This window comes from Gracilinanus agilis, chromosome 1 (assembly GCF_016433145.1).
Source record: "Gracilinanus agilis isolate LMUSP501 chromosome 1, AgileGrace, whole genome shotgun sequence".
NCBI lineage: Eukaryota > Metazoa > Chordata > Mammalia > Didelphimorphia > Didelphidae > Gracilinanus > Gracilinanus agilis.
This window is the reverse complement of record NC_058130.1, coordinates 269,637,069-269,663,828: the sequence shown is the minus strand read 5'-3', so window position 1 is coordinate 269,663,828 and position 26,760 is coordinate 269,637,069. Positions and strand designations below refer to the sequence as shown.

The window sequence follows — 26,760 nt, the reverse complement described above, 5'->3', positions numbered from 1 at the left end:
TAATGTCCTGGGTCACTGTGGACATCCCAGAGTCCAATATCTCTATCCCACTGATTCCAATCAACTTCCAAAAGCCTCCATTCTTATTCCTTGCCTGATAGCAGGTATCTCTCCCCAGGGCAGAGATTTAAAAATTTTTCCATGAAGCAAACTTTCTGGGGTTCTTTCTGGGTTTAAGAACCCCAAAGCAAGAACAAGAAAAAAATTTTAGACAAACAGAATAATTCTGTTAGGGAATGGGGCCCTGGCATGAAACATGCAGTTGAAACAACTAGATTTTAATGCCATCTCATTTTCTTTTGGTTATTGTCAACGCTGCAGCTGAGAAGCCAGAGGATGATTGCATTACTGGAGAAAACAATCTGCCAAACCTCTTTGACTTTCGTTCTCACAAAAGGCAAGTAACTCTATCCAAATGCATTAATAATCATAAAAAAGTAAACCCAGTGAGAGGAAGGTGGGGTGGGGACTGGGCCAGGTGGCCCAACCCTAGCTGCTTACTGTTCAAAAAGGAGTCTGACAGTCAGATCTTTTCAGAACAAGAGAAAGCAAGGGACAACTAGGTGGTTCAGTGGAAAGAGCTAGAGATGGGAGGTCCTGGGTTCAAATATGGCCTCAGACACTCTTTAGCTGTGTGACCCTGGGTAAGTCTCTTAACCCCCATTGCCTAGCCCTTCTCCACTCTTCTGCCTTGGAATCAATACTTATTCTAACCCAGGATAAGGAAAGGGTTTGACAGAGACAGAGACAAACAGATGCCTAGGCTTGGGTGACTCAGTTGATAGTGCCAGCCCTGGAGTCAGGAGGTTCTGAGTTCAAATGTGGCCCCAGATACTTCCTACATGTGTGATTCTTGCCAAGTCACTGAACCTTGTTTGTCTCAGTGCCTTATCTATAAAAATAGACTGGAGAAGGAAATGACAAGAAAACCTCAGATGGGGTCGTACAACTGAAAAATGCCTCAAAAACAACAGGGATTGGAAGCAACCCACATTTCAATCCCATTTAAGAAGATGGCAAAAACTTCCTAGCTGTGTGAGCCTGGGTAAGTCACTTGAAGGGAGGGGAGAGGAAACAGAAGAAGAGAGAAGAGACGAAGAAAGAGAAAAAGAAGGTTCCCTAAATGCAGCCATGGAGCATCCTGAGCATTTACATTGTTAAAAGACAAGAAAGGGGAAAAGGAATAGGTGGCAAAACTGAAAATTAATAGAGGAAATCAATCTTCAGTTTTCCCCATGAGAAATTAATGTCTGGTTCTCAAATTAGGGCAGTTTCATGAGGAGAAAACACAGAAACAAAAAAAAAAAAAGTGTGCGCGCGCGTGCGCGAGCATGTGTGTGTGTGTGTGTGTGTGTGTGTGTATAGATTCTAAGCTCTGAACTATTTACAATATCAAGAAACCATCTCTTTATTCTATCTTTTATTCTATTTATTCTTTATTATTCTATGTCTTGAAACCAGAGGACTAAAAACAGACCTGATAATTTCTTAAGGTCCTTTCCAACTCAAAATCTATGATTTCAGAGGAAATGGTCTGACTCTGTTCTTGATGGTATGTGGCTTTAAAATGAAACTAAACCATAATGAGAAATAAAATACTTTGAAAAGCACCTGCCAAAATGGCAGAGATTCCATCACTAGAGTTGCTCCTGCTTCCCTCAAATGCACCCCCAGAGCCTCAACAACAACATCCACCTCTGAGCCCCGGGGGTTATTCCAAGTTGAAACTATAAATGCAGAAAAGGTAAAGGCAAGGGGAGGACTTAAGTCCAACACTCTTGGGGGTCTTCTATGAAAGGAGCCTGAAAGACTCAGGTGGCAGAAATGCCATCCAGAGTACCCAACTCCAGGTCTGTCTAGTGTCTGTGGGTGCCCAGCACTTTTTCATGTCGACACAAAGTTGGAAATCAAGAAAAGGTTAAGAGGACTGGCACTCTGTTAGAAAGGGATAATGAAGAAAAGCACAGAGCAGGCCCTCAAATTTCTTTATTTCTTTTTTTTATTATTATTATTTTCCATCTTAGACTCAATACTATGTATTGGCTCCCAGGCAGAAGAGCAGTAAGGGCTAGGTATTGGGGGTTAAGTGACTTGCACGGTCACATAGCTAGGAAGTGGCTGAGGCCAGATTTAAGCCCAAGATCTCCCATCTCTAGGTTCTGAGCCACTTAGCTGCCTTATTTTTTTTTTTTAATTCTCACCTTCTGTCTTATTATTATTTCTAAATCAGAAGAGTGGCAAGAGCTAGGCAATGGTGGGGTTAAGTGACTTGCCCAGGGCCACATAGCTAGGAAGTGTCTGAGACCAGATTTGAAGCCAGGTCCTCCTGGCTCTAGGCCTGGTGCTTTATTCAGTGTGCTACCCTGCTGCTCTCAAATATTTCTGAATTAATTATTGAATAAATGGAGGAAGGACCACCCATCAGTAAACTGTCAAAGTCCTTTTCAGATTGGATGTTTGGCTTAATTTCCATGTTAGAATGTAAATCTTGCCACTTCTTATTCCAGAGCATTTCACAAAGAAAGTTAGTGAAGAGTTGAACATCACATAAAAGCAATGGCTTTAGGATCCTAAATTTAAAGTATACAATTAGAGTTAGTGGTAATGAATGGGTAAGAGAAATCATAAAATTTTAGAGTTAGAAGAGGAGGTGATATAGTCCTACTATCCTCAGCTCTTCTCAGATCTCATTAGGAATACTGTATTTAGTCTCGCGCATCAGAGTTTAAGGACAATAAGTACGAGTATGTCCAGTAGAGGTCAACCAAGATGGTGAAGGGCCTTGAGTCTGACATATACGCCTCCATTGGAGAAACCCAGCATGTTCAGCCAGCAGATTGCAAGAAAAAAGACTGGGAAACTCTTCTGGGCAAAGATCTGACTTTATTGAGTGAAGATGAAAATTAATATTAAATAACTAAGTATTATATTTTATAAATTTTTATTAATAACTTAAAGTGAAAAGCTAAACTAAAAAGGTGTTAACTAGTCCCAAGTGAAGAGAGAAAGAAGGAGGAGCTACAGAACTTATAAAACAATAAGGTGATAACACAAACGTACACAAAGGGAAAAGCATTGTGGGTAATACAGAAAGAAATTTTGGGTAATGTAGTTTTAGGGGGTTCAAGATTTTTCCAACTATATAATTGTGAGTAAAGAGAATCACACGAGTCAGAGGTCTGTAGCTACCTCCAGAAGGGTCCGAGACCCTGAATTGTGAAATCCATGCTCTTTGATAGTTTCATGTTTGTATCTCTCGAGAAATAATTTGGGGAATCCCAACCCTCTTGAGTAATTGCCTGGTCTTCAAGGTCCTTCTTTTAGAGATCTCAGAGATGGCCTGGGATTAGTACTTAGTCTTAGAGACCTCTAGGTTTTCTTGTTCCCTCAGGCCTTAGAGGGAACAAAGCATGGCCTCTTGGTCCCCTCACATGAATCATTTTAATATCAAAAATAGTATAATATAAAAATGCACACTTACAATGAATAGAATAACACACACACTTATTCTGATACCACCCTGGGACTGCATTCTTTTAGTTTTATTTTTTAATTTTGAAAACCCTTACTTTTCATCTTAGAATCAATATCGTATATTGAGTTCCAAGACAGAAAAGTGGTAGGGCTGGGTAACGGGGATTAAATGACTTGCCCAGGATCACAGAGCTATCCAGGACCTCCCGTCTAGAGGCCTGGCTCTCGATCCACGAGCTGCCCCAGGGATTATATTCTTAATTTGGTTACATACACAGATAAAATTTTGCCCAGGACATGTTCTTACTACAGTTACATCTTGTAATTCTAATCTAAATATACTTAAGACATTGATTATTGATTTTTCCCTTTCCAAGAAAAGACTGGTGGGGATGAAGCGTGAGGAAAGAAGGAGATGACAGCTGTGTGTGTATAGTATTTAGAGGACTCTCAGGAGTAGGAGGGATTAAACTTATTCTCTTTGGTCCCAGAGGGTAGAACTAAGAGCAAAGGACTCAAAGAGGCCAATTTGGCTGAATGTAAGAGAAAGTCCCTAATAATTCAAGCTATCCAGAGGGGAAGGGTATGCCTCTAGGAGTGGAGTCTCCTTCCTTGGAGGTCTACAAATAGAAGCAGAATGACCAATTACTGAGTATAAGTAAAAATTCCTTCTGTGGACTAGATAGTTATTTCGATGCCATCCAACCCACAGAATCTGTGACCCAACTCCATCATGTGAGGACAAATTATTCCTAGTTGTTTAAAACAGGTAAAAACAATGCAAGAGATTCATATTTATTCCCCTTTTTGTTCCTAAAATCTTTTCTAGATCAGAGTGGAATATAAAATAAAATAAAATCATTTTCATTGAATTCATCCCAAAAAATAATCAAACTTTATGAAGTAAATCATATCCAGGACACAGACTGTCCTATTGAGTTCTGCTTGGTAAGACCCAACCACCAACACCAAAAGGGAAATGAGCTGCCCCAAAGCACAATCCTGAGTCTTAATTCTCACAAGGTCCAAGGAAAGAAGGGAAAAGAAACTGTTAGGAAACAGAGACTCTGAAGTGGAGCGACTTGGCTAAGATCACCTAATAAGTCAAGGGTAGAATCTAAGACTGAAATTGGGGTTTATTTAATCCAATTCTAGTGTCCTTCAACTATCTCATACTGTCTTTCTAAAATTCATAATAGTTGTTATTGATAAAAGTAATAATAGTTGGGGCAGCTAGTTGGCATAGTAGATAGAAGCCCAGGCCTGGAGCTGTGTGACCCTGGCAAGTCACTTAAGCTCATTTGCCTAGCCCTTACCCATCTGTCTTTGAGTTGTAACTAGGACAGAAAGTAAGGGTTATTAAAACAATGACAACAAAAACATCATCATCAAGGAACTACAAAATTTCCCTTTGCCGATGCAGACTATAGCTCTTCTTATAATCTGGTCTGCTCTCTTCAAAGTATCTGTGATCTTAAAATAAAACCATCCCCCTGTGGTCAACTTGGTTTCTGGCTCTTTGGTACAATAGAAGCAGATCAGCCGTGGGGTCAGGAAGACCAGGATTCAAGTCCTACCCTTTGGTACACACTAGCCACAAGCCACATCCTTTAACCTCTATCTCCCTCTGTCTCTGTTTCTGTCTTTTTTTGAAAAAACCTTCCCTTCTGTCTTAGAATCAATACCAAGTATCCATTCCAAGGTACTGGCGTGGTCTGCCATTTCCTTCTCCAGCTCATTTTACTAGATGAGAAAACTGAGACCAACAGGGTTAAGTGACTTACTCATGGTCACAGAGTTAAGAAATGTCTGAGGTCAGATTTGAACTCAAGAAGATGAGTCTTCTCGACTCCAGCCCCAGCGCTCTATCCATTGTGCTGCATAGTTGCCCTTAGTTGCACAGCCAGTGCCCATATGCTTTGGAATAGGGAGTTTCCACTGTGGAAGCTTTCATAAGGTGTGGACGAACCATCACATTCATCATCATCATCATCATCATTAAACTTCACAGGCAATTAACACCCTCGAGGGATGGAGAGTGACCTCAGAGATCCTCTGTGCTCCCTCCGCTTAGCGCTTCCACAGTCAGTAAGTGGGAAGAACTTTGGCTCACATTTATACGAGGCGGACTTTCAACTCAGGACTTAGGTTGATTGGCCAGTCTCCCAACCGTTAATAGTTAATGACCAACTGTACCCAATTCTATATGCTTGACAGAGTCTAAACATTTGTCCCGAGGAAGGGGACCCATGCAGACTCCCTCAGGGCATCGAGGCACAGTGTGCCAGGGTAAAGCTTTATTTTCAGGAGCCCTTCCCTCATCTCAGACAACACTTACCCACTGATGATCTCCTTGTTTTCTGCCCGGATGAAGTGCTCCTTCTCAGGGGTCAGAATGCACAAAGAGAACTTCTGGCCGGTCCGGCCCTCTCCGTCTACCACATCTGTGCACTGGTTCATGTTAATGGTGCCCTGAGGAAGGGTTGTAGGCTACAAAAAACAGAAGAATGGCAAAGATTAATGCAAAGGAAGGAGCAGAAGCTACATAGTAAAACAGCAAATACCAATATCACATCATTGAGGTATCTTATTTTTCTTTTACAATAACATTTTATTAACTTTTTTTTTTAATCTCTTACCTTCCATCTTAGAATCAATACTGTGTATTGGCTCCAAAACAGAAGAGTTGGGGTAAAGGCTAGACAATGGGGGTTAAGTCACTCGTCCAGAGTCACACGGCTAGAAGCGTTTGAGGCCAGATTTGAAGCCAGAACCTTCCGTCTCTAGGTCTAGCTCTCAATCTGCTGAGCCAGCCAGTCATCCTCAACTTTTAAAGAAATATCATCTACATGGCACAATGTAACTTTCTCCTCTCTCCCCTTCCCAGAGAATAATTTTTTAATGAAAAAGAACCCCCCAAAAAGTTTCGGAAAAGATTATCAACATGTTCCATACCCAGTCACCCAACATCCTCTCATATCTCTTCTTTGGAGTCAAGCTCAATCTTTATAATTCCATGCCATTCAATTTAAAAAAAAAATTTATGTTATTGTTGTCATTGTGTAATATTGTTTTCCTGGTTCTGATTACTTTAACTTTGCATCAGTTTATATAAGTTTCCCCTTGCTTCTCTATATTTCTCATATTTGTCATTTCTTCTATTAGGAATTATATTATAACTCCATTATATTCATGTATCATAGATTGTTTAGCCATTCCACAACTGATGGGCATTTGCTTTGTTTCCAGTTCTTTTGTTACTACAAAAAGTGCTGCTAAAAATTTTTTAGTATACGTGAGGTCTTTTTATTTTTTTATTTCTTTTTACTTTTTTAAACCCTTACCTTCTGTCTTGGAGTCAATACTGTGTATTGGCTCCCAGGCAGAAGAGTGGTAAGGGTGGGCAATGGGGGTCAAGTGACTTGCCCAGGGTCACACAGCTGGGAAGTGTCTGAGGCCAGATTTGAAACCTAGGACCTCCCATCTCTAGGCCTGGCTCTCAATCCAGCTGCCCAGGTCTGTTCTTTCTTTTTATCATGGATATCAGTTACATTCAACTACCCTAATTTTACTGCATCTATTTTGTTTGTTTTAAACCCTTCGCTTTTGTCTTAGTATCATTTCCAAGAAGAAGAGCTAGGCAATTGGGATTAATTGGCTTTCCCAGAGTCACACAGCTAGGAAGTGTCTGAGGTCAAATTTGAACCCACTTCCCTCAGCCTCCAGGTCTACTCTGCTACTGAGCTGCCCCTCACTATATCTATGTTATTTACAGCTCACTCCAGAGCTGCAAAAGTTTCATAATCTTGTGGTTTATATCATGGGACGGCAACTTAAAAATACCAATTTCCCTAAGGTTCCCCTCATTCCATTTCTTCTGTTCCCAAGTGGCAAGAAACAGAAATCACTTTGCTTCACCTGAAGGAGAATTAGAATCTGGCTCTTTCCCCATCTCTTTCTTAGCTGGAAGACAACATCCCCAGGGAAGACAGCAAGGGTAAAGATCAATTAGGCAGAACATGGAAAACTAGGATCAGGCAGGCGAAGCTCCCAGATTCAGAAGAGCCAATCAGTCCAGGAAAATAAGAAAACAATGATCTGGAAGAAATGGTTTTTAAATAGCAGAGCTATTTTTAGAGGCCTTGTAGAGGCCAGAGAGGAGAGACCATAGCCTTGACCACAGGTCACAGGACTGAAATGGACGTAAGCTTCTATTAAACACATTCAGGGACAGCACAGGAAACTGTCTCCCAGGGCTCCAAGATTTCTTCCACAGAGCCTTCCAAGCAGGGTTTGGCAAAGGGATACAATGACCCATTATGGCAACCTTTAATGTCCCCCTACCTCCACCCAAAACAAAACAAAACAAAACAAAACAAAACAAAAAACAACCCTCAACAGTGAAGGCTATAAAATACCAGAATGGGTGATCAATGGAGGGAATTAAATTTCGTTCCCTGGAAAACTTTTATTATCATTATTGTTATCAATGATAACAATAATAATCATGAATAACACTTCTAAGAACTTAACTTTAGTTCTCAAAGTTTTTAGCTTAGTGTAACTCTAAGAAGCTTGTGTATAAGAAATCTGCCCACAAAGGATAAAACCCTCAATTAATTAATAAATTAATTAAATCCTTAGCTTTGGTCTTAGAATCAATATTATGTAGACAGAAGAACAGTAAGAGCTAGGCAATAGGGATTAACTAACTTACCCAAGCCAAGAGCGGAGTGTCTAAGGCCATATTTGAACTGAGGACCTCTCATTTCTGGGCCTGGCTCCCAATCCACTGAGCCATCTAGCTAGATGCCCCCCAAAAAACCTTTTAAGAACTACCCCAGCTCCTGGAATGCTGTGGTTTCTGAGCCTCCTTTTCTCTCTCCTGGATTTGAATCTTATAGATCTAAGATTCTGGGCCCCTTTCTGCCTTTCTAGTCTTACACTTTTCTCCCCACTTTCTCCTTTTAAAAAAAACCCTTGTTTTTTGTCTTAGGATCCATACTAAGGATTAATTCCAAGGCAGACGAGCGGTAAGGACTAGGCAATTGGGGTGAAGTGACTTGCCCAGAGTCACACAGCTAGGAAGTATCTGAGGCCAGATTTAAAGCCAGGATCTCCCATCTCCAGGCTTGACTCTCAATCTTCTGAGGCACCCAGCTGCCCCCTCCCCACTCTGTTGATCTCTAGTCTCCTTGAAATTTCTTCCATAAAACACTTCAATGGCGAACTTTGAATTTTCACCAGCTCTCCTTCTTTGGTCTCTTGGCTTCCTATCTCAGCTAAAAATCTCATCTTCTATAAGAAGCCTTTCCCAATTCCCTGTGATCACTGCTGCTTTGCCTTTGTGATTTGCTCCAATTTATCCTGTGGGTATCCTGTTCTGTAGCTGATTGCAATACTGTCTCCTATTAGGTTTATGAGTTCTTGAGGGTGGACAGTTTTTTTGCACATACCTCCTCCCCTTGTAGGTATCTCAGGCGCTTAGCACAATGCCTGGCATAGAGTAGGCATTTAACAAATACTTACTAACTTGTTTTGATTATGACCTGTTGCTTCTCAGGTTGTTAATTACAGGCAGATCATTTAGACTTTCTAAGCCTTGGGCTCATCTTCTGCAATATAGAAATGATCATATTTGTACCTTCTTTGAATAGCGAGGCAGTGAGTACAATGGAGATATCTCACTGGTTCTGGAGTCAGTGGAACCTGGTTTCAAATCTGAACCAATGAGAACTTGGGTAAGTCACAAACTTCATCTTCAAGATGACATGTCGAGGGGCAGCTAGGTGGTTTCATGGATAGAAAGCCAGACCTGGAGATGGGAGGCCCTGGGTCCAAATATGGCCTCAGATACTTTCTAGCTGGGCAAGTCATTTAACCCCAATTGTGTAGCCCTGACCACTCTTCTGCTTTGGAACCAATACTTAGTATTGATTTTAAAACAGTAGGTAAAGAAGGTTAAAAAAAAACCCCAATACACACCAGAATGATATGTTGTAATTTTAAATCTATAATCTATATTAAATTACTTGTCTTTTTAATGGGGGGGATGATAGGGAGAGAATTTAGAACTCAAAATTTTAAAAAGTGAGTGTTAAGAATTGTTTTTACATGTAATTGGGGAAAAATAAAAATGCAAAGTGATATGCTGATGAAATTGTAATGTGATCCAACTATTCTGAAAAGCAATTTAGAACCATCCCCAAAAAGTTGCTAAACTGTGTATTCTCACTGATCCAGCAAAACTAGAGGGTATGGGCAATATGGCCCATACCCCCCAAAAAGGCCAGGAAAAAGAAAAGAAGAATCCACATACAGCAAGGTGCTTTGGCAGATCTTTTTGTGAGTCAAAGAACTGGAAACTAAGGGGGAGAGGAGTCCATTATTTGGAGAATGGATAATCAAATTAAGTCATATGAATTAACAGAATTAAATATTTAGTTAAATCAAAAAAGCTCTGTTGTGTTGTAAAAATAATTCAGAGAAATCTAAGATTTTCATGAACTGATACAAAGTAAAGTGAACAGAACCAAGAAGACAATTTATAGAATAAAAACAATATTGTAAAAAATTAACAAATCTGAACTGTTAGGAATTCTGATAAATGTAATGACCAAACACAATTCCAAAGGACCCAGGTTGAAGCATGCTCCCCACTTCTAGATGTTGAGGTGATGGGAATAGGCTTGAACGTTTTTTTGGACATGCTCAATGTGGGAACTGATTTTGTTTGACCATGAATATTTGCCCTGGTTTTGTTGTTCTTTCTTTCTTTTTTTTTTCAATGGATAAGGGAGAAATGAGAAGAGAGAAAGTGGATTTTTGCTTATTGAAAAAAAAATTAATTAAAAGCCAACTAAGCTAAAATGCTTCTTAGCCTCCAGGCATTAAGAGCACAGGTTAGGTGCTATGGACAAAAACTAATATGAAATATGACAAGTATACAGTTTGAAAAATCCTAAAGATAACAATAATCATTACAATAATAATAGCAGTTGGCATTCATATAGTAGAGTGCATAAAGGTTTGTAAAGAGTTTTATATATATCATCTCACTGAACTCCACAATCTATCTGAAGTAGATACTGGTATTATCCTTCACTTAACAAATTAAGAAACTGAGGCCACCTATTATCACACTGTTAATGAGTGTATAAGGTGAAATTTGACATCAAATCTTCCTGACTCCAAGTCCAGCATTGCTCTTTACTGAGCCACTGAACTGGCCCCATAAGAGAAGAGAAAGAAATTAAAGATGTAAAGACAGGCAAAAAGGAGATATAACTATTCCCCTTTTGCTGATTACCACAAAAGTTTGAATTCCTATATAACAACAACAAAACCAAGAAACATTAAATAGAAAAGGAAATATTCCACAACTGCAAAATGCATGAAATATTTGGTGATCAGTCTATCAAAGTACAAGGAAAGTCTATACTTATATAGATTTAATGACAAAATACTTAAAAAAGAAACACCTTTACCCTTCCATCTTAGAATCAAAACTAGGTATTGATTCTAAGGCAGAAGAAGGGTAAGAGTTAGGCAATGGGGGTTAAATGTCTTGCCCAAAGTCACAAGTTAGGAAGTGTCAGAGACCACATTTGAACTGGGGTCTTCCCTTCCTGATGCAAGGCCCAGCACTCTATCCACTATGCTGCCTAGCTGTCCTCTCTACATATATAGATCATTTTAAAATAATTTATAGAGATGAAATAGGAAAATATATCAATATTTGCTGGTATCTTTTTGGTCCCCTTCTGGTAAAAGATCACTTTTTTGTTTGTTTATTATCTTCTCTTTGATATTTTGAAAATCTTACTATTTCAACTGTCCCAGCATGGATTTCTTCTCCATCAGTTGGTGAGGCCCAGCCAATCTTCCCGATTGTACCTTGAGTGCTATGTTATTTACCCTAGGTACCAGATGGCAGAAGTCAAACATGGTGGTTGTGTTACTATCATGGAGGATGATCACAATCACACCAGTCTGTTCCATGTGCTATCTATTTGTTGTCCTATTTCCTGTTTCATCCATGAACGTTCCTAGGATGATCTAGTTTAACTTGATGACAAGCAAAACTCTCTACAAGCTTTCTTCCCCCCAAACTGCTCTTGGCTCTTCTACCAGACATCTTTTGTCATTCTATTGGACAATAATCTCAGTATCACCCTTACCATCATCCTCATCATTCCCTACTTGACTGTAGGGGTCAGTATGGTTCCTTCCCAAACTGAATAGTTCCTGACATGTGGGGGGAAAAGGCACAAGGGGAAAATTACTTTATTAATCCTGAATTTAACTTGCCAAAAGAGTGGAAAAGAAAGACAAAAAAGGTAAGGCTTCAGTCCTCTTTATACTAACTGAAGGCCTTCTAAATGCCTCTTGGGATCAACCTCTCCAATACAAGCTGGAGTTGGGTCAGAAAGGGAGGGGTCTGGGCAGCAAAAAGTCTTCAAAGTGGGGACAGTGTTGGTATCGAAACCACAGAGCTCTCTTTGTTTTCAGGGGGGCTGACTGGGAGGGACAGTGTTGTTCACAACTTTGTTCAATGTACTCCACAAAAATAGGCGGTAAGTACTGTTTTAAGGGCTCTAGGGAAAGGGAAAAAAAGGGTTCTTTTCTTTATCTAGAGCAAGAGTATTGGGTTGTTTTTGTTTTTTCCACTGACATTAATAAAACAGTAAATTTGCTGGTATTTGTACTTAGTTACCTTGAGGCCCCCTTTTTAATAATAGTCATTTCAGAGACAGGCCGACAAGAAAAGATTATTCACTTATGTGAGACAATATCTCCAAGTATTATATTTAATAAGATTTATTAATAATAACTAAAATAAAAGGCAAGAGTAAAAAAGGAGCTAACTCAGCCGCACACGCGGGAAAAAGAAGAGAGCGAGAGATGGAGTTATCTGCAACTATATACAAACAATGTAAGCACGCAACTTGGGAACAAAAGAGGAAAAGGATGCTGGAAGAAGAAGTCCAAGGGTACAAGTTTTCCTAATTATACACTTACAAAAAAGAATAATATTGAAAAAAAAAAGTAGCAAAGGCTAGTCAACTGGGGTTAATTGACTTGCCCAGGGTCAACAAACTAGAAAGTGTCTGAGGTCACATTTGAATCCAGGACCTACCCATCTCTAGATCTGGCTCTCAATCCACACTGAGCCACCCAGCTGCCACTGCTTCTTGTTCTTTAATTTAATTAAATTTTTTCTTCTTTTCTTCTTTAATTTTTCTATTTAAATATTTTTCCATGTTTACACGACTCATTTTCTTTCCCTCCCCCCTTCCAGAGTCGACAAGCAATTCCACTGGGTTGTACAAATGTTATCACTTGATTCCTATTCCCCTATTTGCTTCTTGTTCTTTAAAGAGTTCCCAGTGCATGGCACCATTAACCCCCTCATCTTCAATATGTTTTTGAAAGAGGGGCAGGTTATCAACACCATTTCACAAAGAGAAAGCTGTGCCTGACATGACAGTGTGAAACTAAACCCAAGTGGTAGTCTTATCAATGACTTCCTTAAGATCGAAGGCAGGGAGTACACTATAGGGATTCTCCCTGCTTCTTCCCTTCCCAAATTCTTTACCATCCCTGGACCCCAGCATTATTCAGACAGTCCTTTTTATAAAACTCCTACCTCTCTTCTTCTAAGTTTTTCCTAGGTCTTAGCAATAAGAACAGAGAATTGGAATAAAGTCATAATCTACCTCCTAGAAACTGTCTTGCCTAAAGACCAAGAGGAGAAAAAAACTCTGAAGGTTTTATGCATCTGCTCCTCCTCACTGACCTGAATTGGTGGCATGTCATGGGAAAAACCCAGCTTTCTATTTATAAACGAGAGAGTGATGCCGTGTAAAGTGCACAGGCTTTCAAGTGAGAGAATCTGAGTTCTAATCCCAGGTCTGCTATTTACTAGGGCCTGTAAATGACCCTGGTAGGTCAATAAGTACTTCCATAAAAAAGAAAGGTTGGTCCCAGTTGGCCTTCTAAAGTCCATTCTACTTTGAAACCCAAGATTCTAAGATCCACCATGGTATAGTGAAAAAAAGTCAAGCGTCAGGAAAACCTAGGTTCTAGTTTCAATGCAACCATGAATTTGTTCTACAACCCAAGCACCTCTAAGAATATCTTATCATCTCTAATATCATCTCTAAGAATAATTTTTCTTCAGTTAAACAAGGGGGAATTGAACAGCAAGGCCCAAATCCCTGTTTCCATCTGTGTATAACTTTCATATTTTATATTTTATATATTTATACTCTATTTTTATATTTTAAATTTTTATATTTATACACAGAGGCCATCATATTAGGAAATCATAGATTCATAAATACAGGCTTTTCTCAGTAATATTCTACAACAGACAATGGCTTTACCATCTCACATCCCACTATATTTTGCTCTTTGATTATAAAAAACATTTGATTTCATAAAGCAAAACAGCTTCTTAGAGTAGGGGTTCTTGACATGAAACTCTGTGTCTTTTAAAAATATTTTTATGACTAGTTTGGTATAAGTGGTTTATTTTATAATCCTATGGATTTTGCTTGGTGCCCTTAAAAACATAATTCTGGCGGGGCAGCTGGGTAGCTCAGTGGAGTGAGAGTCAGGCCTAGAGACAGGAGGTCCTAGGTTCAAACCCGGCCTCAGCCACTTCCCAGCTGTGTGACCCTGGGCAAGTCACTTGACCCCCATTGCCCACCCTTACCAATCTTCCACCTATGAGACAATACACCGAAGTACAAGGGTTTAAAAAAAAAAAACAACAACAACAACATAATTCTGGGAAGGGGCCATAGGCTTCATGAGACTCCAAATAGATATCTACAGCATAAAAAAAGGTTGTGTCCTTGCCTTAAGGAGCTCTCCAACAAGGCCTGAATCATACAAAATTCTCCCTAAAAGATATAAAGATAACCTTGTACGATAATCCTTTGGTGGAAGATCTTTCTCACAGAAAACAAGCACATCAATTTGCTATCAGCATTCTTCTGGTGGGGTTGTATGACTCCAAAAAGGAGAAGGGGAAGGGAAGGAAATCTGCATTTCTGTAGTGCCTACCACATACCAGGCACAGTGCTAAGCACTTTACTTTACAAGTATTATTTTATTTGATTGTCAGAACAACCTTAGAAAGGAAATGCTGCTATTATTTATATTTTATAGTTGAGGAAAGTAAGGCAAATACTGGGTAAATGACTTGGCTAGGATTATGTAGCTAGTAAGTGTCTGAGGCCACTGAGGAGGGAGAAAGGGGGCAGAGGGGTGTGTGTGTGTGTGGTGAGAGAGACAGAGGGGGAGGGAGGTAAGGAGAGAGCAAAGGAGGGAAAGAGAGAGAGAGAGAGAGAGAGAGAGAGAGAGAGAGAGAGAGAGAGAGAGAATGGTCACAGGGAAGAACAAGGGATAACTAATTAATGGTGTTCAGTCTATTTAGTTGTGTCCAACTCTGTGATCCCATTTGGGGTTTTCTTGGCAAAGATACTGGAATGCTTTGCCATTTCTTTGCCTAGGGTTAGATAGCTAGGAAGTGTCTAAGGCTACATTTGAACTCGGGTCTTCCTAACTCCAGGATAGCCAGCCCTAATTGCTGTCAAAACAAAGCAAGGTTGGGTATGAGGGTATTAGGTGGTCCTCCTAGTAGAGGATAGAAGGGAGGTCATGGAAAAAAGTCCCACAGGATGGGTAAGGCTTGGACAGGGTATTATAGACATCAATAGAGAGTCTCATGATTGGAACCACAGATGTATTTGAACAAAATGACCCTGGATGAGATCTATTTTTAAAGTCTTCAATTCAATTGCTTTTTAAGTCGCATTGTGGTTTAACTTTGCCTTTTTATGGACTGCCTTTGGGAAACTACAGAACTCCTTTAATGACCAGGTTTCACGCACAAACATACAAAAAAAAAAGGGCTCATTTTTTTCCAATACTAATATTCTGCAGGTGTTATTATATGCCAAAAAAACATTGCTATTTGGGAGTCTCAAAAAAAAATTTGAAAATGAGTGTCACACAGAAGGCAATGGAGAGGTGCTTGGTATATGTGAGCTGAGTAACTTCAAAGTACAAGAAAAAAAGATATCAATTAAATGTTAGATAGGAAAGGAAAATGGGTTAGTCCCACTAGTACTTTGCAATGCCATAAGAAGGCAAGAAAGGCCTCGATCACTTTGGGGGCACCCCTTATGAGCAGGAAGGGTTGTGATCAGCTTCACTGGAGGGAATTCCACACTGATGAGATGGAAGATCCCTTTTTGAGCATGCCTTGTGCGCCTAACTGGTTATAGTCTCCTTGAGAGTCCACATCATCTCCTTCACAGTAACAACTAAGGGTATGTCTCACTAAGCAGGTGCCACATATTTGTGAGATGTCTGGATACAGGCCCATCAAACCTCAAGAATACCTAAGCAATAAGCTTCCTTCATTAAGAATATCAAAGTGAATTTGGTGAAGGACTTTTGGGATGGTGCCAAGTCTCAGGCTGATTCACTTTGGTCCAAGACAACACAAATGCCTAGCTACTCCCTGCTCTGATCTTACAGTACCCTCTCACTCCCATTTCCATTCCCAGAAGTCCTGAGTACAAAGGAAATTCTTGAAGGTTTCCTGACACGTCAATCTTCCATGTTGGCTAAACATCTAGCAAAGAGAACAGCCAAAAAGGAATAACAGGCTGTAACCCTAATCTAAACTTCAGGAAATGCCCAGGTATCAAGATCAAGTTACTCAAAAATGAAGGTGAAATTGCAACCAATGAAGAAGAAATTAAAGCGATTATTGGGAGCTATTTTGCACAACTATGTGCCAATAAATCTGACAATCTGATGAAATAGATGAATATTTGCTAAAAGAGAAACTGTCCAGATAAACAAAAGAGGAGATAGAATACTTAAATTACTCTACCACAGAAAAACTGAACAAACTATGAAAGAATTCCCTAAGAAAAGGCCCCAGGGTCTGATGGATTCACAAATGAATTCTACCAAACAAAGAACAATTAATTCCAATACTACAAAAACAATTTGGAAAAATAGGGGAAGAAGGAATTCTTTCAAATTCCTTTTATGACACAAATATGGCACTGATACCTAAACTAGGAAGAGCTAAAACAGAGAAAGAAATCTATAGGCCAATCTCCCTAATGCAAAAATTTTAAATAAAATACTAACAAGGAGATTATAGCATTATATCCTAAGGATCACGGACCATGACTAGGTGAATTTATACTAGGAATGCAGAGATGGTTCAACATTAGGAAAACTATCATCATAATTGACAGTATCCATAACAAAACCAACAGAAACCATACGATGATCTAAATAGATGCAGAAAAAGCCTTTGACAAAATGCAACACTCATTCCTTAGAAAAACATTAGAAAACATTGGAATAAAAGGAGCTTTCCTTAAAGTGGTAAAGGGCATCTATCTAAAACAATCAGTAATCCAGAGAAAGAACTATTGGGAGCTGGAATACAGATTAAAGCATATGATTTTTCACTTTAGTTTATTTGAGGATTTTGGAGGGGGTTGGTTTTATATTCGTATTCTCTTACAACAATGAACAACAAAGAAATATGTTTTGCATGATAATACATGTACGACCCAGATCAAATAGTTTACCATCTTTGGGAAGGGAGGGAGAGAGACAATTTGAATCTTAAAACCTCAGAAACCTTATGTGGAAAATTGTTTTTTACATATAATTGATAAAATGAAATGTCTTTTTAAAAATGAATAAATAAAATGATCAGTAAGCATTATCTGTAATAGACATAAACTAGAATCTTTCCCAGTAAGATCAGGGGTGAAATAAGGATGTCCATTATCCCTACTATTATTTAATGTTATACTAGAAATGCTAACTATAGCAGTAAAAGCAGAAAAAGAAATTCCAGAAATTAGAATAAGCAATGGAGATCAGCTCCTCTGCCCTCATTTAGTATCCTCCAGAGGCTCAGCTTTTAGACACCACCAAGGTAGGTTTGCAATTTTCTTACTGACAGTTAAAAAAAAATCCAAGTTTAATTATCTATTTCTTAATAACATTCTACCTTTTGTGACTCAGTTGGGCCTCTTTATCTCTTAAAAAGAAAGCTGAGATTCAGTTCTTGGGCAGATAATAAATCTCAACAATTTAACAATAACAAGTTAATATTAATATGGTCCTTTAAAATTTGCAAAGTGCTATGTACAGGATATCCCAAGAGTCTTCATGCAGTTTTAAAATGAACAATAGAAGCTTAAAATATCACAAAGACTTCTGGAATGCTGAAATCTCCATTTTGTAGATGAGGATACCAAGAAGAGAAAATTAAAGTGAGACTTATCTAAGGCCCCAGAATCTATGGGTGTTGGAGGTGAGATTCCAGATCAGGCCTTCTTGACCCCAGGACTCACTCCATGCTACCACGCCTGAGAAAGACGCAGTAGAATGAAGCTGGCACATTCACATTTTCTGAATAGTGTACCAGCTGAGCTCTTTAGGCTAAAGGGAATTCAGACATTCCACAAATATTGTCTAATGCACAATACAAATGAAAACAAGAGGAAAAGAGAACAGAAATTCCTATGCTCAAAAGAGAAAGAAATCACTTCTAGTAGGAAAAGACTGCTATCAGAAACAAGAAGTAAAGGTAGGGTTCAAAGTTTCCAGAGAGCTCAGAATACTAATATTCTAGTACTGGTTCTAGTACCGGTACTTCTGCTACTATTTTTGTTATTCTTTTATCGTGTCCAATTCTTCTTGATCCCATTTTGGATTTTCTTGGCAAAGATGCTGGAGTGCTTTGCCAGTTCCTTCTCCAATTCATTTTACAGATGAGGAAAATGAGGCCAACAGGGTTAAGTGACTTGCCTAAGGTCACACAACTTGAAAGTATCTGGGATCTGATTTGAACTCATAAAGAGGAGTCTTCCTGACTCCAGACCTGATGCTCTGTTCACTAAGTCACCTAGCTGCCGCTACTACCATCAATAACTACTGACATTTATATATAAACCTTAGGGTTTATTAAGTGAATTTAGTGTTTTTCTTTGTTTTAATTTATTTTATTTTTAAAATATTTTCTTTTCCCAATTATATTATTTTAATTTTTAAAGTGCCTTATTTAAGTGCTTTATTTATCTCATTTTATCTTCAAAACAGCCCTGTGATACAGACAGGCCAGATTTCTTCCCTAGCTTTCATATGAACAAACTGAGTTTCTCAATAGAAAACCATCAAAATTCTGTGACTCAGTAGCTATGATCATAGATTTAATAGAAATCATCTCCAATTTTTAAAGGAAGCCTTAAAGCTAGTAGCCTGGGGGAGAAAAGAATAGAAAAGAAAAAAAATGGAGAGATGGAACAAAGAGAGGGGGGGTCTCTATCAGACTTCAAAGCTTAAATCTAGAAACTAGACTTGTCTTCTGCTTTGGAATCACTGTAGGGGAACATGACCTGGAGGGAAAGTTCTTCCCATAGCCTTTAATTTCTGATTTTCCACAGTGGAGCACCAAGACAGGGGGAAAAATCGGAAATCTCATTTAAACATCCAGGTTGAAACAATGCCCCAGTTACAGGCCCATGGGAAGAGGACCAGAAGTCCCACTGATCTGGAAAATCCATGACAAATGCTGGACTCCTGCCCACCCCTCCCTAGAGCACCCAACTAGTTGGGCCTTTGGAAAGTGGCACTCCCTGCTCCACCAGCAAAAGGAGGAAGGCTCAGGCCAGGGAGGAGGAGGTCCCCTGTTGAGTCTGCCTGGCTCCTTCCTTCCTTTCAACAAGTTCTCCCATCCAGGTAGGAACAATTTGCACAAGCAGATCCAAACAGAAAATCAGGAGCCACAAGGATTTTCCCTCTTCCTTTTCCAACTTATCTCCAAGGTTAATAAAACAAATTATATCAGAATCAGGCAGTTCTTTCCTTCCAAAGTGTTCAAAGTCAAGAAAATAAGCAGGAAAGTTGGGTTTATTTGCAGGTATGGACATAAAGGAAGGAGCAATGGGTTGGGGCAGCTAGCTAAAACAGTGGCTTAGAGTGCCAGATCTAGAGTCTGGAGGACCTGGGCTCAAATCTGACTTCAGACACTTCCTAGCTGTATGACTCTTGGAAAGTCACTTAACCCCCAATACCTAGCCTTTATTGCTCTTCTGCCTTAGAATCAATCATTAGAAGGTAAGGGTTAAGAAAAAAAATAGGTTGTAAATCTATGGATCTGGGTTCTAGTGCTAGCCCTGAAACTCTGTGGACCTCAGTTTCTTCATTTGCTGTGAGTCACAGAGAAATTGAATGACTGGCCCTCACTTCCTCATCCAGTTGATGATAATGACATGATAAGAATCAGCTCCCAGCATACACTTCTTTCTGAGACTTGAAAGGATGGTGGTCTCTGAAGGGAGATGGCATTGATGCCATGCTATGTTCCACTTTCAACATTCCTCATCCCATTTCCTCTCTAGCAGCCCATTCGGTCTAGATTCATCCTAAAAAAGGGATCTTATCAAGAGAGGAAAACATGTATACAGATTTCATCCAGAAAGTGGCCCCCACCTCCAGCCTAGCTACCCTACCTCATTCAAGAGAGGGCTCATGCAAGTTAACACAACAGGGTCTTCTGAGATGGATCTGGGGGGGGGGGGGAGAGAAGGAATTCTGAAGAAGGAGGATGGAAGAGACTTTTTTCACATCCATCCTATTATTAGGATCCCAGAAATAGCACTAGGATTAAATTGTGTTTGTGATTGTGAGTTTCCCAAGTAGCCCCACCTCCAACCTCCTGCTTTGTCCAAGCATAAGCTTTGGGCATTTACAAGTCTTCTCAGTCCTTAGCTTATCATATATTATTCTTTAGCTACTTCCTGGAAATGGGGGCAGGAGAAGAGGGGAGGCAGGGAAAGTTATATTTGCTAGGCATGAACTCTGGGGCTAAGGGGTCCAAGTCAGGCATTAAATGCACACATGATCTGAACATGAAGCAGAGGTGAGGCAGGAGCACACATGACAGGTTTCTTTTCTATCTTACAAGAAGTTTATTTTTTTTAACTTAAAGAATATACAATGTACAATAAAGAATATATAATACAAAGACTAAACTTATGTATTAAATGAAAGAATCACCAAATATTTATTGACACTGTAGTGTCTGATTTTCTATTCTTGGGCTCAAAGATCACTGCAAATGGCAACTGCAGTCATAAAATTAAAAGATTCTTGCTTTTTGAAGAAAAGGAAAGCTATGGCAAATCCCAATGGCATACTAAAAAGCAGAGACATCCTCTTGCTCACACAGACCCATAGAGTCAAAGCTATGGTTTTTTCCACTACCAATGGATTGTGGTGGGAGTTAGACCTGCTGCAGAATCAATGCTATCAAATGGTGGTGCTAGAGAAGACTTTTGAGAGTCTCTTGGACAGCAAGGAGGTAGAATCAATCAATACTTAAAAGAAATTAATTCAGACTCTTCACTGGACATTCAAATACTAAAGCTGAAGATTAAAAATTCTGGTCATAGAATCAGAAGACAACACTTACTTTAGAAGACTTTGATGTTGGGAAAGATTGAAGGCAAAAGAAGAAGCAAGCAGTGGAGGTTGAGATGGATGATGTCATGAAAACCATAAAAATAGTTGGACAGGCTTGGAGAGATAAAGGATGATAGAAAGACCAGACTGAACAACGATTGAGCCCTGAGGATACAATGATACAAAGAAATACAAGAAAAACAACCCTGCTCTCAAGGACTCAACATTCTAATGGAGGAGACAATAGGAGCAGGCACATACAAGATATATGTAGATGGAGGTAATCTGAAAAAGAAAAAGGGAAAGCCTTCCATAGTATGTAGGTAGAATTGGAGCTGAATCTTTTTTTTAATCATAAAGACATTTTATTTTACCAATTGCATGTAATAGTAAATGTTTACACAAGTACTCTGAAGTAATGAGATTCAAATTTTCTGTCTTCCTCCTCCCTCCTAGAGATGGTAAGCAATTCAATCTAGATTATACATGTATTATCATGCAAAACATAATTCCATATTGATCATTTTTGTATGAGAATAATCATATAAAACCCAAACCCCCAAATATAAACCCCAAATAAACAACTGAAAAATCATATAATTTGATCTGCATTCTGAGTCCAACAATTCTTTCTCTGGAGGTGGAGGGCATTCTTTGTCCTAAATCCCTTGGAATTGTCCTGGATCATCTTATTGCTAAAAATTGAGCCAGAAAAATGGAAAATAAAAAGTAGGGGTTTAGAGGGAGAGCATCCCAGCATAAGGGGCAGCTCAGGGCAAAAGCATGACAACAAACAGCAATTGACTACATTTGAGGTAAAGCAAGCATGCATGGAGTGTAAGAAGAGAGAGTTTTAAATGACAAAAGACTTTTCATTTGATCCATGGGGTAACAGTATTATTTACAAGAAAATTTGAGAGCTATAATGGAAGCCAACTTTTCTGAAACCTGCCATTCAGAAGCCATATATGTGGCCCTACTCCCTAAGAAACCACTAAAAAATCCCCAAGAAATTTATCCCAAAGTCAGTCTCAGGTGGGTCAGGGAGGGGATATTACATCCAAAAGAAATTTTAATTCAAATGATGTAATATTTGTAAAGTGCTCGGCGCAGGGTCTGGCACACAGTGGGTGCCACATAAATGTTTTTTTTTCCCTTCCTTTGCCCCAATTCACCAGGGAATATTTACAGTTATCAGAAACTTTCTTAGGCTTCATCAAAAATCACATTGGTATATAGCGCCCACCTCAGGTAACCCCTATAACACAGAGAAAGGACCCATCTGCCAAAGATCAGTTTGTCAAGGGTCAATTGCTTGTGTGAAAGCAGTTCACAAGAGAAAAGTACAAAAGATAACGAAAAGGAGCTATTCCTGAGCCAGAGGGATGACATGGCCATACTAGGAAGATCATTGGCATCACCTGAGTGGAGGCTGGATTGGCGTTGAGAAAGAATCTGAGAATGGAAGGCTAAGTAGAAGATGAAAGCAGTAAGCTAAGGCTAGAGGTGATGGCTAAGGGGACACCTAGAGAGAAGTTGTGAAGGTAGAAATCACAGATTTGGGAATGGACTGGATAGATGAGTGATAGAAAGAAGTCAAAGGTTGTGAGACTGGGGGACTGAGAAAATGGTGGCATCCTCCAGAGAAGGAAGGAAGGAAGTTCAAAAGAGGAGAGGGACTGGCAGAGGTTGGGGGATAATGGATGTTTCTGTTTTGGACAAGTGGAGTTTGAGACATCCAAAATATATGTAATATAGGACTGGAAATAGAGAGAAGAGAATCATCTGCAGAAAGCTAATGAAATCCATGGGAGCTAATTAGAGCACCAAGTGAGATAGTATAGAAGGAAAAGAGAAGACCCCATCCAGGGGCAACCACAGTTATGGGTATGAAATGAGCCAGTCCCAGAGAGAAGAAGTCCTGGGTTCAAATCTGGCCTTAGATACTTCCTAGCTGTGTGATCCTGGGCAAATCGCTTAACCCCAACTGCCTAGCTTTTACCACTCTTGCTTTAGAATTGTATAGATTCTAAGATAGAGGCTAAGGGCTTAAAAAAAAAAAACCAACCACCTTAGGGCATTATATGTAATTAATAATAATTTTAATTTAATACTAATTTTAATATTAATTTTGTCATTATTGATTGGGAGCCAGAATGTGGCGGGATTTAAATATCAGAGTTTAGATTTTATCCAATTCTTCTTCCTCTTTGTTCTTCCTTCACAGAACAGCATATAGCCATTTGCAAAGCAGGCCATGAGCTCATTGGACACATCTGAATAGAGTATGCTAAGAAGCCCAGAAGCAGACTTGGTCCTTGACTTCTTTCTCCTAAGGCCCTCCAGGAAACTTTCCATTATGCCTAAGCTGATTCCCTAGGCTGTGGATTCCAGGTTCTGGGCTAACAGAATTTATCCAAGCCAGGGAGCCTGATGCAAGATCTGACTCACTTCCTGCACAAGTTCTACTCTGGAGCAAGCCCCACAGGAGCTAAATGTCAAAGAGGCAAGAGAATGAACACAGACGGCCTCATTGTCTAGCTCTGGCCCCACGTCCCTGCTAAGTCATTCAGGGAGTGAAAGGATACATAAAAGGGGGTAGCTGGGTGGCTCAGTGAATTGAGAGCTAGTCCTAGAGTTGGGAGGTCCTGAGTTCAAATTTGGCCCCAGACACTTCCTAGCTATGTAACTCCCATTGCCTAGCCTTTTACCACCTTTCTGCCTTGGAACCAATGCACAGCACTGATTCTAAGATGGAAGGCAAGGGTTAAAAAAAAAAAGTAAATGGATAATAAAAGAGCCTACTTCAGAGAGTTGTTGGGATGAGGCAAGTTCTGTAAAGCACTTAGCAAACTTTATTGCTCCTATTGATGTTCAGTAGTTTCAGTCATGCTCAACTCTTCAAGACCCCATTTAGGGTTTTCTTGGTAAAAGATATTGGAATATTTCTTTCTCCCACTCATTTTACAGATTAGGAAACTGAGGCAGTTAAGTGTCTGAGGTGAACTTATGGGTTGTGTGCCCCTCTCCATACATGCCTGAGGCCATTTCTCTCATCACCCACCCAGCAGCCCAATGGGACTGTTTCCTCCCTCTCCTATCTTGGGTAGGGTAGGGGTATGAGAGTTGTAGTTTGGGCACTCAATCTCTAAAAGGCTCATCATCACTGGACTAGATAGTGACATATTTTTAAAAAGTAAATTTTATAATTGCTATTGTCCCCCGAATGAAAACAAAAGGCAATTTTCCCTTACAGCAAAAGTGATTGTGTCTGATAATAAACATCCATTCAGCTGTAAAATATATTTAGGGACAAGCTACATAAAAGAAAAATCATTCAAGAAATGTGTGGTGAGAAAGAAGAGATAACAGATGGAGAGCCTGAAGGGTACACTAGTATCCCCTGAAATGAAAGGGAACTAGAATGAGGCTATCCTAATACTTTGGGTTGATCTTTTGTGGAAGAATATAGGAAATAAATGCAAAGGATAATAAAGCATGTGGATGGGATGCAATTTGCACCAATGAAACAAATATCTATTTGGATGGGAGGTCCATTTTAGTTACTAGTTCATTTAAACTGATGGAGTCTGACAGCAAACTGATGCATAACATTCCCCTGTAACTTTTTCTCTAGTGTAACCAATATGTGTCTTATTTTACAATATGATGAACATGAAAATAGATATTATGATAACAGATGTACAGCCTATGTATACCCTCCCTTGCCATCTTGGGGAGGGGAAGAGAGAACATGGATCACAAAATGCCAGAGAATGACTATTAAAAATTGTATAGACATGTAATCTGAGAAAAAATTAAAAAATAAACTAAAGTTTAATAACTTTTTAAAAAATTGTACATATCTCAAGTTATAATTGTGTTTCAGGACTTCAGAAAAGTACATATAAATTTATCTTACATACAGGATATGATATTATTAGATGCAGAAATTGAGCAACAAAGAAAAGTTAAAGTTTACATGGTAAGTCTAGATTAGAAATTTATCCTCCACCTCTTACAACAAGACAAAGGCAGGCAGGGGGGAATGGGGCAGAGAGACAGAAGTAGGGTGGTGAAGGGGGCATTCACTGCACTGTGATCACATTACTGTTTTTGGTTTGAAGCCCAAACTCAGGCTGAATCAGGATATTGATAAGGAGAAGCAGAAAGGCAGGTGGTGTGTTTGGGGAGGGCCAAGAGCCAGGCAGAGGGCCAGCAGGAAAAGCCAATGTCATTGACAGTCAAGCTAGAGGTCATCTAATCCAAAATTATTTTCTAGAAGAGAAACGCAAGGTCCAGAAAAGGAAATTGGCTTACTGAGGTCAAACTAGTTAGTAGCACAATGAGAAAGAAACCCAAATCTCCAGACTCCCAAGCCAGTATTCTTTCTCTACATCACACTTTTCCAAAGTAGGCAAGTGAAGCTTGTGAGGACTTTGAACAGACCTCACTATTATTCCCAGGGAGAACTGCCCTTGATAACCTAGCTCAGGTCCATAGAACAGGTGTAATACAACTTACCTATATAATGAATGTATGATCCAGAGTATTACTGAGAAGAAACCAGACTTTTGCTCATGACAACACAGAGATCATGAATTCTCTACAAAAGGATCTTTCCCTCTCTCACCTCTGATTTTTTTAATCTTACCAAACAGCAATTTCATAGATGCAATAGAAAAAAAGGAGGATTATAATATCATGTACAATTTGCTTTTCTTTTAAAAACATTTAATAAATTCAAAACATAACTTTCAAAGCTGTTCTGCTTGTCTGTGATTCTTTCTGACCTTTCTTTTCTCTTCTGTGCATTTAAATAAATGCTTCAAAGACCCTCTTATCAGTTTCCTTTTCTGAAACTATCTATATCTATTCCCTCCCTTTTCTTCCCCTCAAATTGAAAACAAACAGAAAACCCAAACAAAAATCTTTTAACAAATGTTAAACAAGTTCTCACATTAGCCATGTTCAAAAATGTATTTTATTCTGCATCTCAAGTCACCACCTTTCTGTCAAGCTAATCTAGTTCAGCAGTCTGCTGACAGTAGGGTTGGTTATTGATCAGTTCTCAAGTTTTTCAGTTTCACTTTTTTTTTAACAGCATCACTGTTCTTCCTGCTTCTGTTCAATTCACTCTGCATCAGTTCATACAAATCTTCCCAACTTTCTCTGAAACTATTCCGTTTGTCATTTCTTAGAGCACGATAAATATTTTATTACATTCATATACCATAATTTGTTCAGCCATTCCCCAAATGATAGGAAATTCCATAGTTTTCAGTTCTTTGCTGTAACAAAAATGTTGAAAATATTTTTGATTAAATGACAGCCTCTTTCTTTGATCTCTTTTGTGTGTGGATCTAGTAATGGTATTATTGTGTAAAAAAAGATACTCATTTTAGTAGAAGTGTCTAATAGATGACAGCAAAAAGCCCAGGAAGAACTTAAAGAAAAATAAGGGCATCTGAGAGAAGGAGAAAAAAAAGGAGCCTGGAGCAGAGGCAAAATCCAGAAGAGAAGAGAACAAAGAGAGGTTTGACAAGTTCTAACTTCAAGGTGTTCAACTAGGTGTATTTGGAACTGGCTTTAGGATTCAGGAACTTAGCTAATGCCCAGATTCTTGAACTCTGTACTGGATCTAGTTCCATAGGGCAAGAATAGCAGAGACAAGGAAGTGAGCTCTAAAAACAGGCAGCTTTTAGGAGTTACTTAGCTCAGGGTGTCAAGGGGAGAGAGGGGAGAGGCGGGGGGAGAGAGAGG

The 26,760-nt window shown here is 39.3% G+C and overlaps 1 protein-coding gene across 2 annotated transcripts in view; it reads right to left on the bottom strand.

The window, feature by feature from the left end:
- The window catches only part of LOC123235499 (myosin phosphatase Rho interacting protein), a 243,059-nt gene that overhangs the window by 82,690 nt on the left and 133,609 nt on the right, over positions 1–26,760 (bottom strand). For both annotated transcript variants that reach the window (XM_044661644.1, XM_044661652.1), the window contains exons 7-8: positions 22,225–22,255; positions 5,813–5,964 (exon numbers count right to left, since the gene is read on the bottom strand). In XM_044661644.1, the coding sequence (XP_044517579.1) occupies positions 5,813–5,964; positions 22,225–22,255 (183 nt within the window). The remainder of the gene's footprint in view (positions 1–5,812; positions 5,965–22,224; positions 22,256–26,760) is intronic.